Source organism: Chrysemys picta, chromosome 2, assembly GCF_011386835.1.
Source record: "Chrysemys picta bellii isolate R12L10 chromosome 2, ASM1138683v2, whole genome shotgun sequence".
Lineage (NCBI taxonomy): Eukaryota > Metazoa > Chordata > Testudines > Emydidae > Chrysemys > Chrysemys picta.
In genome coordinates, this window is record NC_088792.1 from 94,151,265 (window position 1) to 94,166,946 (window position 15,682).

The 15,682-nt window shown below is 40.2% G+C and overlaps 1 protein-coding gene across 3 annotated transcripts in view; it reads right to left on the reverse strand.

Annotated features, from left to right (window-relative positions):
* Positions 1 to 15,682, reverse strand: part of ELMO1 (engulfment and cell motility 1) — a 471,086-nt gene that overhangs the window by 218,265 nt on the left and 237,139 nt on the right. For all 3 annotated transcript variants that reach the window (XM_005287366.4, XM_065587209.1, XM_042860355.2), the window contains one exon: positions 7,526 to 7,634. In XM_005287366.4, the coding sequence (XP_005287423.1) occupies positions 7,526 to 7,634 (109 nt within the window). The remainder of the gene's footprint in view (positions 1 to 7,525; positions 7,635 to 15,682) is intronic.

Below are 15,682 nucleotides of genomic sequence, written 5' to 3' on the forward strand. Positions count from 1 at the left end.
AGACAGAGCTATCCCAAGGTACGAAACTCCCTTACGGAGGAAATCAAAGTTACTGCAGGCCTTATCAGGTTCAGGTCCAACTGCAAAACCTCTCTCTTAACCTAAACTTTCCCACAACAACAGCTGTAATATAAGACTAGTAACTAATGTGAAATATCCTCTTGTATCACAGCCCCAGTCCCTATTCAGGACACACTGAGGCCAATGGGTAAGAGGGACAGACAGATACCAATCTCGTTCTCTTAATATTTCAGCCGCCCTGTTTTGGAGGACCTGATTTAGCAAAGCACTTAGCATACGCAGAATTTTAAAGCATGTTCTTATGCTTCATTGATTTGGGATTTGGATTTAAGCATATGCTTAAGTGCTTTGCTGAACTGGAACCTAATTTCACAAGTTGTCAGTCACTTTGAGAATGAGACCAAATAAAAATTCAGATCCAAAAGCCAAATGCAACGTATGCACTTAGCCTTCTCCTCAAAACTCTGCTCGGAAGAGTGGGGTGCTTTAAAAAAGTCCATGGGATATGCAGGATTTATCTTATCATCTTATGGTATTTAATACAGTGGAGCAAACAGAAAATAATCAGAGTCAAAAAAGCAGCTAGGCTGTCCATTATTTATGAAGAATGATTTATCAACTTTGCACTTTAAAGAAAGTTTCTACCATTTAATATTTCAGGAGCAGAAAGTAATTCTTTGTGCCTTTTAAATGATACACTTTAGAAACTGTAAAAAAAATCCTGTGTTCCAATACAATAATGGCTAGCTCTGAATTTCTAAAGAAGAAACAGTTGCAGCCTGAATGCACATTTTGAAACACAAAACATTAACTGTGAGACAACCCTTGCCCTAGACGGTAACTGCTGATTTTAAGACTACAGATCAGCAACACAGCCTCTATTTTCAATTGAAAAGGAAAGTTTCCGTACATGTTCTCCTAAATGTCAGTTCTAGTTTGTACTTCTCAACATAATAAACCAAAAGTCATACTTGGCTGTTAACCACATAGGATCTGACATATACAACTGCATATGTTGTTTTAGAGGGGTTTTTTTCTTTTCAGTAAATGTTATAAGATACTATATTTCATTATGGCTTTGTAAATGACCTTATAATTGTAATTTCACATAAACAACCATATTAAAAACACTAAGACTGCACAGTTAGATACTCAAAAGTCAAGAACTGTCACAGCATGTTCAACCTTACCCATGTGCATGCATTACGAGGCAGTATTTAACTACACAATGGGCCAGATCCACAGCTGGTGTGAATGAGTGTAGCTTCATAGAAGCAATACACACCAACTGAAGAACCGGCCCAATGCTTTTTAATACTAAACCTTGGCTACATAATGTACACACTTACAAAAGAACCCTGTGCAAAATACAGTCTGTGCAGAATATAGTCTTCAACAAGTTGTAACTTGATCAAACTAGGTTTGACGGGGACAGGTGAGCAAAGCCCACAGGTAAGTGGGGAATATGGAGACCGGGGAGATGGGTCGGAAACAAGAGGGAGTGTGGGCTATATTGGCAGTGAGAAAGGAGAGTCAGGACAAAACTGGGAGGAAAGATCAAACAAGTATCTTAGATGCCTATATACAAATGCAAGAAGTATGGGGAATAAGCAGGAAGAACTGGAAGTGCTAATAAATAAATACAACTATGACATTGTTGGCATCACTGAAACTTGGTGGGATAATACACATGATTGGAATGTTGGTGTGGATGGGTACAGCTTGCTCAGGAAGGATAGACAGGGGAAAAAGGGAGGAGGTGTTGCCTTATATATTAAAAATGTACACACTTGGACTGAGGTAGAGATGGACATCGGAGACGGAAGTGTTGAGAGTCTCTGGGTTAGGCTTAAAGGGGCAAAAAACAAGGGAGATGTCATGCTAGGAGTCTACTACAGGCCACCTAACCAGGGGGAAGAGGTGGATGAGGCTTTTTTCAAGCAACTAACAAAATCATCTAAAGCCCAAGAATTGGTGGTGATGGGGGACTTCAACTATCCGGATATATGTTGGGAAAATAACACAGCGGGGCACAGACTATCCAACAAATTCTTGGACTGCATTGGAGACAACTTTTTATTTCAGAAGGTTGAAAAAGCTACTAGGGGGGAAGCTGTTCTAGACTTGATTTTAACAAATAGGGAGGAACTCGTTGAGAATGTGAAAGTAGAAGGCAGCCTGGGTGAAAGTGATCATGAAATCATAGAGTTTGCAATTCTAACGAAGGGTAGAAGGGAGAACAGCAAAATAGAGACAATGGATTTCAGCAAGGCAGATTTTGGGAAGCTCAGAGAGCTGATAGGTAAGGTCCCATGGGAATCAAGACTGAGGGGAAAAACAACTGAGGAGAGTTGGCAGTTTTTCAAAGGGACACTATTAAGGGCCCAAAAGCAAGCTATTCCGCTGGTTAGGAAAGATAGAAAATGTGGCAAAAGACCACCTTGGCTTAACCATGAGATCTTGCACGATCTAAAAAATAAAAAGGAGTCATATAAAAAATGGAAACTAGGACAGATTACAAAGGAGGAATATAGGCAAACAACACAGGAATGCAGGGGCAAGATTAGAAAGGCAAAGGCCCAAAATGAGCTCAAACTAGCTACTGGAATAAAAGGAAACAAGAAGACTTTTTATCAATACATTAGAAGCAAGAGGAAGACCAAAGACAGGGTAGGCCCACTGCTTAGTGAAGAGAGAGAAACAGTAACAGGAAACTTGGAAATGGCAGAGATGCTTAATGACTTCTTTGTTTTGGTCTTCACCGAGAAGTCTGAAGCAATGCCTAACATAGTGAATGCTAATGGGAAGGGGGTAGGTTTAGCGGATAAAATAAAAAAAGAACAAGTTAAAAATCACTTAGAAAAGTTAGATGCCTGCAAGTCACCCGGGCCTGATGAAATGCATCCTAGAATACTCAAGGAGCTAATAGAGGAGGTATCTGAGCCTCTAGCTATTATCTTTGGAAAGTCATGGGAGACGGGAGAGATTCCAGAAGACTGGAAAAGGGCAAATATAGTGCCCATCTATAAAAAGGGAAACAAAAACAACCCAGGTAACTACAGACCAGTTAGTTTAACTTCTGTGCCAGGGAAGATAATGGAGCAAGTAATTAAGGAAATCATCTGCAAACACTTGGAAGGTGGTAAGGTGATAGGGAACAGCCAGCATGGATTTGTGAAGAACAAATCATGTCAAACCAATCTGATAGCTTTCTTTGATAGAATAACGAGCCTTGTGGATAAGGGTGAAGCGGTGGATGTGGTATACCTAGACTTTAGTAAGGCATTTGATACGGTCTCGCATGATATTCTTATCGATAAACTAGGCAAATACAAATTAGATGGGGCTACTATAAGGTGGGTGCATAACTGGCTGGATAACCGTACTCAGAGAGTTGTTATTAATGGTTCCCAATCCTGCTGGAAAGGCGTAACGAGTGGGGTTCCGCAGGGGTCTGTTTTGGGACCGGCTCTGTTCAATATCTTCATCAACGACTTAGATATTGGCATAGAAAGTACGCTTATTAAGTTTGCGGATGATACCAAACTGGGAGGGATTGCAACTACTTTGGAGGACAGGGTCATAATTCAAAATGATCTGGACAAATTGGAGAAATGGTCTGAGTTAAACAGGATGAAGTTTAACAAAGACAAATGCAAAGTGCTCCACTTAGGAAGGAAAAATCAATTTCACACATACAGAATGGGAAAAGACTGTATAGGAAGGAGTACGGCAGAAAGGGATCTAGGGGTTATAGTGGACCACAAGCTAAATATGAGTCAACAGTGTGATGCTGTTGCAAAAAAAGCAAACATGATTCTGGGATGCATTAACAGGTGTGTTGTGAGCAAGACACGAGAAGTCATTCTTCCGCTCTACTCTGCTCTGGTTAGGCCTCAGCTGGAGTATTGTGTCCAGTTCTGGGCGCCGCATTTTAAAAAAGATGTGGAGAAATTGGAAAGGGTCCAAAGAAGAGCAACAAGAATGATTAAAGGTCTTGAGAACATGACCTATGAAGGAAGGCTGAAAGAACTGGGTTTGTTTAGTTTGGAGAAGAGAAGACTGAGAGGGGACATGATAGCAGTTTACAGGTATCTAAAAGGGTGTCATGAGGAGGAGGGAGAGAACTTGTTCACCTTAGCCTCTAAGGATAGAACCAGAAACAATGGGTTTAAACTGCAGCAAGGGAGGTCTAGGTTGGACATTAGGAAAAAGTTCCTAACGGTCAGGGTGGTTAAACACTGGAATAAATTGCCTAGGGAGGTTGTGGAATCTCCGTCTCTGGAGATATTTAAGAGTAGGTTAGATAAATGTCTATCAGGGATGGTCTAGACAGTATTTGGTCCTGCCATGCGGGCAGGGGACTGGACTCGATGACCTCTCGAGGTCCCTTCCAGTCCTATAATCTATGATTCTATGATATGATTCTATGATTCAAAGCAAAACCAAATTTCACTAGGATATTAAAAGGAATTCCCCGTCAGCAAGAGCTATTTCTAGGTAAACACACACTTAAGCTGTACAGCTTCTCAAAAAAGATGATAGGATTTGCTGTTTAATTGTTATTGCTGGGAGGTACTAGATATACTAATGTGACCAACCGGATAGACGGATAGATCAGCAGGCACTGCAGAGCGCCATTCAAAGTGAGGGGCCATAGATTCCTCCCCCCCCGTATCACCTGACCATCCTTTTCCCCTCTCCTGCCCAATAGCTTGACCCCACCCCCCAACTCTAGGTAAACATTAACTTTCTGTCTCTAGCGGTACAGCTCCTCCACAAAGGTGATAGGATTTTTTTTAAGATGCCAAAAATATATTTTCCCCTCCTTTATCTTCATGCTCAAATAGGACTGACAAACTTTAAAAAAAAAAAAAAAAAAAACTTACTCATTCTGGCCCCCCAAAGACCAGACACTGAAAAATTTTGAACCCAAAAGGTGAAAGCTTCCGGAAGTTACAAGTCCCTGAAATGAATGGTACCATACAAGATGATGCCCATTCTAATTAGAAGCCAACTCCCTGCTGCCCACCCCGACTCTCTTAACCTTTGCTTCTCTGCCCCAAACATCCCTGATACCTCGTATTGCCCTCTTTTCCCAGGTTTGTATCTCTTACTGCTCTCTTTCCCTGCCTTCCCTGAATCCTTCCTCCAAAACGCGCTACCAAATATGTATTAGGTTTTTTAAAAACCTCCTCAGAATTAACACAAAATTCTTTATTTATTCATTTTTATTAAAAAATACTTTTAAGTGAATGGAAACAAACAAACCAACCTCACAATCTTTCTGTTGTAATGCAGCTCTTCAAACAGGGTGCTAAAAAGATTGACGTGGAATGGTGACATCACCATTTGAAGGAGCTATACTAATGATTACTGATGTTATTGTGCACTGGCAAACAACTGAGTGGGGAGAAACCAGGATATAAATCATGGAAAATCATCAAAACGTATTATTTCCCCCCAAAAAAATTTAGCAGCAGAGACTTCATACAAGCCAGCAGTTGCACATATGAAACTCTTCAGTCTTATATCCTAGCCAGTGGCAGTAAGATTATTCGGGCGGGAGACACCCATGACAGCATATCCAACTATAATTGTCATGTCTCTTCAGTCTTATTACAGTTGTTCTATAACAGTCTGTAGTCTGAACTATTCATTTACTAATCCTTTTCTACTGTTCAGTGGGGGTTTTTAATGCTGGACTTCAAAACTGATTCTATGTTATTATCTTGGATGCATACAGTCTAAGCAGCTATTTTGAAGGCTTTAAGTGATGGGCCAGCACAAGGCTAGTCTCTGCACAGGGAAGAATTTCCCCTTTCTCTTCGCATCCTGCTCTTAAAAGCATTAGATGAAGTATCAGCCAAATCATACTTTTTAAATTGAACTTCTGATTTATGTTGCAGAGCCTGTGGGAACAACCACCAAAGTAACACTTATAACCATTAGCTCTCGCTTTTCTGACTTCCTCAGTTTTGTTGCACACTGCCGCAGTGGGCTCGGGGGCAAGAGGAAAGGAAAGACTTCATTAGCATAGAGAATGTAGAAAAAGAATGTGTGCGGTAGAAATTCAATGGCAAAGTTGTGCTGCCAACTTGGGCTGTATGGAAATGGAACTTGTGGCAATGTCTGTTGGCAAAGACAGGAACGATAATAATACTGATTTGTAACCGAAATGATACACAATGCACTGAGTCATACATTGCTACACTATACTAATTAAGAAATGAAAATGATAAATGTAAACACAGAGAAAAACTATATAGGTATAGTACTCAAAACTAATTGTAAACTGCTTGAAATTATATCATTAACTTTCTACTGTAATTTTGTTATTCTACAGTGCACTATTATAGTAAATGATGTATGTAATAGCTGACATTTATGTAGAACTTTAAATACTGTAATGTATTTACAAACTATGGGTTTACTTGCAGGTTTACACCTTACGAGCCCCTAGGCACAGCATCTTCAGCACACACACACACACACACACACACACACACACACCCCTGCCTACAGCTGACCTTCGTGTTTTCCGTAAAAAATGAAACTTTTAACCCACTTTTAACTTTTAGTCACCCCTAGAATGCCAGCACCCCTAGGCACATGCCTACTGTGCCTAACTGGAAATCCGGCCCTGCATACTTGTGCAAATGTACATGTGTAGCCTCGTTAAATCAGTGGAACTGCTCACATGAGAAAGCATTCAGCAACCTAAGTAAGGGCTGCAATATTGAATCTTTTATGTGGGGAACCTGAACATCACCCCCAAAATGTATCTATCTCTGGATAAAAGCTGACAACTGTCCAGCAGCACATAGCAACCCTGTACAATTAACAACAGCATGTCAAGAATATAGTATTTTATTCAACTGAAGAGAAAATTTAAATAGGAAGAATGTAATTACCCAAGTTAGAATTGCCCTAGAACACTGGAGTTACCACCATAATCATGCAAAAGTCAGAGGATCTTTCAGTGACCACAAGTAGCCAGGATCTTGATATTATCTCTCAACCAAAAGACAGTACCCTCCAGCGGCACAGGGTTCTGGAAGTATCTTGTTGGGGGCACCGGTTCAGTATGGACTTTGAGGGGACTATGCCACCTACTGAATCATAACACCGACAGATAGCTAGTATAATAACCCTAATGCACTAACAACAGCCTTGTTAAATGTCTGAAAGGATTTACAGTCAGGATGCCCATTTCCCATATTACACCCACACTCAGTAATACACACAATTTGCCAAAAAACACTGGAATTAATACAGCAAGTTGCAATTGGTACAATACCCAATGTATAAGCATATACAAAACAAGATCACAATGGCAAACGCTTCTACTGAATCAAACTTATGTAGCATTCAATCCACTCTGAGACTACTGGGGACCCATGCATCACCACCAGAAAAATAGTTTGGGGACAACAATGAAAAGACTCACACAGATCTCCATCTTAAACTGAAACGTTTGGTTAAATAAACAGGTTAGACTTACGTAGTTCTCCTACTTTCAGGATTTCACAGAGCATCTTTGTCAGCTCGATGCTACTGCGGCCAAAGGGACATTCATGTTTGTCTTCTCGGCTGCTGTTTTCCAAGACAATCTGAAGTGGAAATAAAAATGGAAGTTGATTTATTTGGACAACATGTGTGTTGAAGTAATGTCCTCTATGCTCAGCATATACAGTGAACATCTGATTGCCTTAGTAATTTAAATCACAAAGTCACTTTGTTCTCATAAACTCAGGATTTTCATCCTAGATATTAGAAAAATAAATAACATCAAGATTATTTTGGGGGAAATCTGTGGAAAGAAAGGAAGATATGTTCTGATCCATTTTACTGCTGCTGAGCTAAACACAGCCAATGGTGCCCCATGTTCAAACACGCCCATTTCTGAAGCACTGTCATTCCAATAGAACATTGTTGCTCTGATTCCAGCTGTACATGCAGAAATCGGAATAGAAACCAGTGGCAAAGGAGCTGATCATTTTTACATTTAATTTTGTGTGTGCTGTGAAAGGAAATTAGATTTTTTTAAAAATAAATAGAACTATTAAAAATAAGAATAAGATTTACACTTGGGTTCTGGGTCCATAAAGGCCTATACCCATAAAGCCTATTTAAGTCATATGAAAATAATAGGGTATGAAGATGTGCTTATTGTATCTATAATGCAGGTTAGATTTCAGTAAATTATTCAGGAACAGTTCACTATAAAGGCTACAAATGTAGCACAACCAAGCTCTACAAGTCTTTTGGCCATCTGCTACACGACAGTGCAAAAGCCGTGGAACACAATTTTTTTTTAAAAATAAATTCTGCACTTTGTGAAGTTATGTAACTCTTATTTTGGACAGCGCCATCCCAACCATTACAGATGGTCTAAAAATATCATTGTATAGAGAGCAGAATATTATTTATGAGAATACAACAGATTTTGCATAAACTGGGAGCGACTCATTTCTCATTTTGACTGCAAAAAAAGCAGGACAAATAGGGCCTGAAAATGAAAGAAAACAAAAATTAATTCAAAACAGGTTTCCACTAAGAACTGGGCTTGTGATAACAAACTCTCGTACCAGCTTTTAAAAAAGAACCAACGCACATGTCCTAAATAGCTACTGCATGGCCAGAGGAAATTATACTCCAAAGCAGATTTTTCGTAAGTACCATAGTACCTCAGATGATCTCTCAATTTACTTAAGAAACAGGTGTTCAGATACTGCTCTCTACTTGGTGAGATTTCTTTCTTCCAGCTTGCTTCCCCACCGTACCCTTACCTGGAAAACCTTTTTTTAAGATGGCTTAGGAGAATTCAAAATGGTTTAATCCCATAGCTGCGAGGCAAACCAAATCCATACTTTTAAAAAGACTGAAAGGCGGAAGTTTAGGACAAAATAACAAACATAACACTATCTTATTTTTCAGACATGGAACAACTGGGGATTTTGAGGTGGAGGGCCAAGAATGGGTTCAGTATTGAACACTGTTAAAACAGCTAATTAAGAAATAAATCTTGGAAACAATATTTATTTGTACATTTAAAAAAAATCATTGTAAAGCAGTTAAGGCTGGCAGACATAACGGAATCACAAAAGCAAGAATTGAAAAGTTAAGCCACCTCACAGAACACAACTTCTATCAATAGACACATACCTTACCACTAACACAAAAAACATACACCATAGACCACAACCGTAACTCATCCCTTACATGTCACCATCAGATGTAATGTATAGGGTATAATACCAAGCTTCCAACAACTATTTCTCCACACTACCTCATTGAACACCATACAATGGTGAGAAGGAATATGAGACGCAATTGGACTGCCCTGCCCATTATCACCTCAGACGAAACCATGAGCTGAAGCAAGGGCGCATGCATGGACCAACAGACACTACTACTTTCAAATTCTCTGGCTCCAGATGCATGGCGTACATGCATAAACCCTCAGTGAAATACAGTAGGGACCATCACTTGAAGAACAACAAAAGGCTACCATATACACAGGGGGGGGGGAAGTTATGCTCCATTTTAAGGACATTTCAGAATGCAACCTTAACTGCGGAGAGCCTCTGCAATAAGATGTGCCTAATCAGCAAGTCTCAAATCAATCAATTTATATTAACCGGGAAACGACATTCCACAAAAAATTAAATACAAAAGCAATCCCTTTACTTCAGAAACCTTCCCACAGGAAGAGAGGGGAAAATGGGTTCTGAACTGTCCTCCAAAGATCAACAGACTCAGACTTTGTCAGACAAGTGGAGGGAAACACATTCAACTCTCAAGGGATGAAATCTTCGCCCCATTAAAGTTAATGGTAAAAGTTCCATTGACCTGAATGGAACCAGGATTTCACCTTGCTATCTTAGGTATTTCTGAAGCACCTAGCACCTTGCCCTTATTGGAAAGTCTTATGGAATGTAACAGAAAATGTTTTCTATGGCGATGAGTTAAAAACAAAACAAAAACACCCAAATGCTGTAGAATTTGATAGAGAATAATAACCCCTGCCATAGAAATCTATATGATTGCTTAAAACCAATCAACCCACACCCTAACAGAAAAGATTTCATTCTATAGGTTCTTACAACAATTCCTATTGAATCGTAATGGTTTTATCCCTATTAAATCCTATAGGACTCTTCCACAAAGGTGGTATTTAATAGATGGGTTAAAGAATCACCAGTATGTCCTGCCACCTGCCTCCTAATATTTAGTCTCTTAGCTGATGTGCCCTAACTGATCTCGAACAGCATCAATGGTATGTGAGGAGAAAGGCAGGTAGTCTCTTGGCCTCTGAGTAGTTCAATGCTCTGCTAGAGGAGTTCTTTTTTCTGCTAGAAGTTTAGGATGAAACCATACCTAATTGTTCAGTGCAATACCTGAATATCAGCTGTACCAAATCAAAGAAACACCTCTACAATTTTTGTTTTACATTCCTGAAGCCACCCTTCAGGAACAAGTGAACATCCCTCCACTATGCATTCTGGATAAGTCATCCTGTTTTAGAGCCCTTCTCATAGGAAAAAGTGATCTGCTACCCAGGGGTGGCTCTATGTATTTTGCCGCCCCAAGCACGGCAGTGAGGTAGCCTTCGGCGGCACGCCTGTGGGAAGTCTGCTGGTCCCGCGCCTTCGGCGTACCCACTGCTGAATTGCCGCCGAAGCCATGGGACCGGCGGACCTCTCGCAGGCATGCCGCCGAAGGCAGCCTGACTGCCGCCCTCACGGCGACCGGCAGGCTGCCCCCCGCGGCTTGCCGCCCCAGGCACACGCTTGGTGCGCTGGTGCTTGGAGCTGCCCCTGCTGCTACCAGACCCAAGTGCTGGAGATAGGATAGAATGATACAAGCCAAATGCAATGCTTCATTTCACATTATTGAAATCACTTTTTTTATTTTTCTCTCTCATAATAAAAAAGAAAATCTGCATACTGGAGCGAGGGGCTGTTTTGACACAGATTTAGATACAGCTAAGGAAAGTGGGTAATAAAATCAATGCAGAGAGAAAAATGAAAGTGGAGGGGGAAAAGGCACTAGTTTTAGCAATATCACTGCTTCTGGCAAACACATTTTGTTGAATTTCACATTAACCCAATGCGTTAACATTTCATGAGTGCATAAATATTTAATGGTAAAACTGTATCTTCATATAATGTTAAAGCAGAATTACTGCAATCAATAAGAATGGCTGAGAAATAGTTGAGGCACTGTGTACTACTATGCACCAAATTAAATGGCAATTTGAGTAATCAATATGTAAAGCAGCTTCAGAATGCTCCTCTTTCTCCTTCCATTCAAGCATCCATATTTTCACATTTTCTGTGCAGAACAAAGAAGACATGACACATAGTAAGAATTCTGCAAGCAAGGAAAATGGAAAAGGCATAGCTGCAGTTAAACATGTGGATGTACATTCTACAGTTACAGATACTGATCTTTAATAAGCCACAACTACCATAAAAACCAGCTTTTATAAACAACCCAGGAGAAATAATTCCTAATCTTGGCAATAGATTTAAAACATAGATTTAAAACATTCATTAGTATATCTGTAATACACTTTACATTAACTTAGGAATACCATATCCTGATGCAAAATAAAACATATAATAATAAAATACTGCTGACAAAGGCAGTATCTTTGTTTTATCTTTGTTTCCCTAAGCTCTCTGGTTGTGAAGGGGACAGAAATAGTCAGTGGGCAAACAGGTTTCTTTAGCAAGTTGCTCAAAAACACTAGCAGGGAGAGAAACATATCTAGGAAGTAATATACAAATCTAGACCAAAAATACTCATCCACCTTTGTATTCGATTTTATAACTTAGCTTGATGCATGATTCTATCGGTTTATTTGTTCCTCTAAGAAAAATTAACAGCCAAGATGTCATCAAACCCACATAATCCTTATTCAAATGGGAATCCACAGTTAAGATATAACTCCTCTTGGCTTCATCTCAGCCACGAACCACCTGGCCGCTCTCTCCTTTCCTGGCACGGTACTACCTCCCTCAGTGTTTTCTGATGTTTATTGTTTGCATTGTGATAGCACCTAGAGGCCCCAATCAAGGATTTGGTCCTCCACAATTCTAGGTGCTGTATACACATTTAACGAAAAGACAGTCCCTACTCCAAATTGTGGGAGTGCTGCATACTGCTCAATCAGTTCTCTCCTTCATTTCCTTCTATTGCCAGCCCCCCATTATGGTAACAATGTATGGTATACACATAATGGCTTCATCTTTTCTTGTATAAGAACATTTCAGTAAAGTTCTGAAAATTTTTCACTGGACCAAGGTAGTTTTCTGACAAGTCTTTTAACTGCTCCAAGGAGACTGAATTTGTTTACAGCCTCATAATTACTACAAAGATATTTAGTAAAACATTATCTGGTTTAACAAAACACAAGTTATGAAATTTAGAGCACAGGCTGGAGCTCCAAACCTAACCCACCACTGTTTTAAGTATTTAAACCATAACTGGGAAATGAGATCAGCTATTGTTCAGAGATCACCACCCCTACACTAAGGCACTGTGAGGAAAGTTAAGACAACAGCTACGTGCAGTGCTCACATATTAAAAAGGATCCAGGGTGGAGAAAAAGGTAAAAAGATATAAAGAGAAAGAGGCCAAGGAAAAGGAAGAAAAACTACAGGGGAGAGCAAGCAGAAGAAACAACATGAGAGAAGAGACTAGGAAGTGCTCAGAGGAAAGAAAAGAGAACTACGAAGAAACAACAAATAAAGTAAAAGGGGGAAAGTATAGCTATGCAGAGTGGAATACAGAAGAGAGTAAAGCTAGAAAGGAAGACAAAATAAATCCTAAGAGGAAGAAGTTGAAGATGTTACTGAAAAATAAGAAAGTAAGAATGGGTTAAATAAATGTGAAACGGCAAGAGGAGACAATTTTTAAGAAAGTAAATGTTATTTACCCCCTTTTTTTTTTAGCATTCCCACCAGTAATATTCTATAGCTAATTAAGGGGCAGGAATTGGAGAAGATTGTTGCTGCAAATGTTTGTCTTACTCTTTTATAATGTATTTTTCAAAGTTATTTCATTTGTGCTACAGAAAATACTGCTTCCCCACCCTAAATTTCAATCTTTACTGTGGGATGGAGGGGAAAGTTTCCAAATACTTACTAAACAAAATCAAGGTGTGTGAGAGAGAGAAACGAAGGTCTTTCTTTACATTCGGAAATGGTACCATTTCAGTCATCAATTGTCAGCAATTGATATAGCTGACCTGGTGCTGATCATCGTCTACACTTACAGATAAACTTAGACAGCAAAGTCAACTAAACTGATTGTTTAAATGATGATTCTTTCCACAGGGTCAAAGCTGGAAATGACAGACATTTATCCAGCAGTTGTCTGGGAGGGAGACAGGATGCTTCTCCAGTAAACAAGAATGCTAGACATCCAATAGCCACTCACCCAACTACAGAGGATAACATAGCAAAAACTCAAGCCTCATGCCAGAATCACAGAGGTATAATGTAAAGTTTCCAGCAACAAACAGGAAACAAAAGTTTTACTTAATAACTGTTGCTGGAAACTTTACATTATTCCTTGGTGATCCTTCATTGAATATCATGCCATCGGAGCACGATATGGTCCCTCAGTATTGGACAGAGAAATATTTTTCATATCTGATCATAACATAACGTTGCCCTAGACAAGGCAAACAGTTTATATGTTTTCAATTGACTTTTTATTAGTAACTGAGAACAAAGCTATAAATATGGGTACTACCTTCATGATTTCAGCCATCAAAATACAGAAGGAAGAAATTGGCAGCCAAATATTTCCCTTCAATGTTAAGAAATAAATTTATCCAGTCCCCTAGTCCACACATTAAGGATGACATTGGCTCAAAGAATATTGCTCCAGAGCAATTGTTGGTGGTATTTCTTAGATTCCTGCACTGAGCTATAAGTTTGCTAATACCACAGAGATTCATTATGACTGGGAATGAGATACAGAGTGAAAGACTACAAGATCCAGTACAGCTACAGTAATATAATAAATCCCAATGTAGATGCTTTGACAGGCATCGTGGCACTATTAACAATGAATATTTCTCCACACTTGTTGTACAATAATATAGCTAAGACCTACTTTTCTTGCAGTTTGTGACAGGCAAACATCAAAAGGAAATGTTGGCTAAGATAATAACCCTCACCAGATCCCGTAGAAACAATCTGGAAGTACAGTAACTCCTCATTTAACGTTGCAGTTATGTTCCTGAAAAATGCGACTTTAAGTGAAATGATGTTAATCGAATCCAATTTCCCCATAAGAATGAATGTAAATGGGGGGGTTAGGTTCCAGGGCAATTTTTTTCACCAGACAGACAAAAGACTATATTATATACATATACACATACATACATACATACACACACACACACACACACACACACAGAGTATAAGTTTTAAACAAACAATTTAATACTGGTACACAACGACGATGATTGTGAAGCTTGGTTGAGGTGGTGAAGTCAGAGGGTGGGATATTTCCCAGGGAATGCCTTACTGCTAAATTATGAACTAGCAATTGGCTGAGCCCTCAAGGGTTAACGTGTTGTTAATGTAGCCTCACACTCTACAAGGCAGCACGAATGGAGGGAGGGGAGACAGCATGGCAGACAGAGACACACACCGTGTGAGAGAGAGAGAGATGCACATTGCTCCTTTAAGTACTGCTGACCCCACTCTAAGTACACTGCCTTTTAAAATAGATCAGCAAGTTGAGACAGCAGCTCCTGCCAGCAAGCTCCCTCTGTCCTGAGCCCTGTCTTGTCCCCGCACTGCTCTATGGAAATGGGGTAAGCAGGGTGCAGGAGTGGGGGGGAGAGAGACACCCTGACATTAGACCACCTCTTCTCTTCCCCCCCCCTCCCTCTCAAAGCAAGGAGGAGGCTCTGGAGAGCAGCTCCAAGGCAGAGCACAGGAGCAGCACATGGCAGTGGGGGGAGGGACAGCTGAACTGCAGGCAACTGATAGCCTACTGGGCAGCTGCCACACAGGGAACTTAGGTGAGCGGGGAGCTGATCGGGGGACAGCTTTGCAGGACAAAACAAAAACCTTACTACTCCCAGGGAAAGGGATTTGAATCACCATCTATCATCCAGTGAAGGAGAAGCTTAGAGTGGTAGGCCAGGGTACTTGGGACCTCTTATTCAAATGACAGGAACAGAGAAAGGCTGATCAGCCCTCCGGGAAATAATCTCTCTGATATAAGGAACTCAGCTGAAAAATCTTGCCTTTAATGAAAGGAAGCTAAGGTTAAACTACTGGACCAAGTTAAGTGCCATGGGTGGTAAGTCTGTAATGGATGACCACATAGGGAAGTTGGGTGCAGAATATCCAAGTGGATAACTGAGGTGTTGTGTGAGGGATGTCCTGTAGTCTGCTGCTCACAGGAAGAGCTGTCAAACGGAAGGCATGGACCACCAATATGGTTAAGCAGCCGTGAGACAATGTGAAGCAGTCCTGTGGAAAAAATAATATGTGATCACGTAACTGAAGACTGTACCATAATGCACGCGCACCAGGGGTCCAAATTAAAGTTGATCATATTTGAATACCTTAAATCTGGTATTTCCTTCCTTTTGAGTGCTTGACCTTGCAAAAGACGGTTA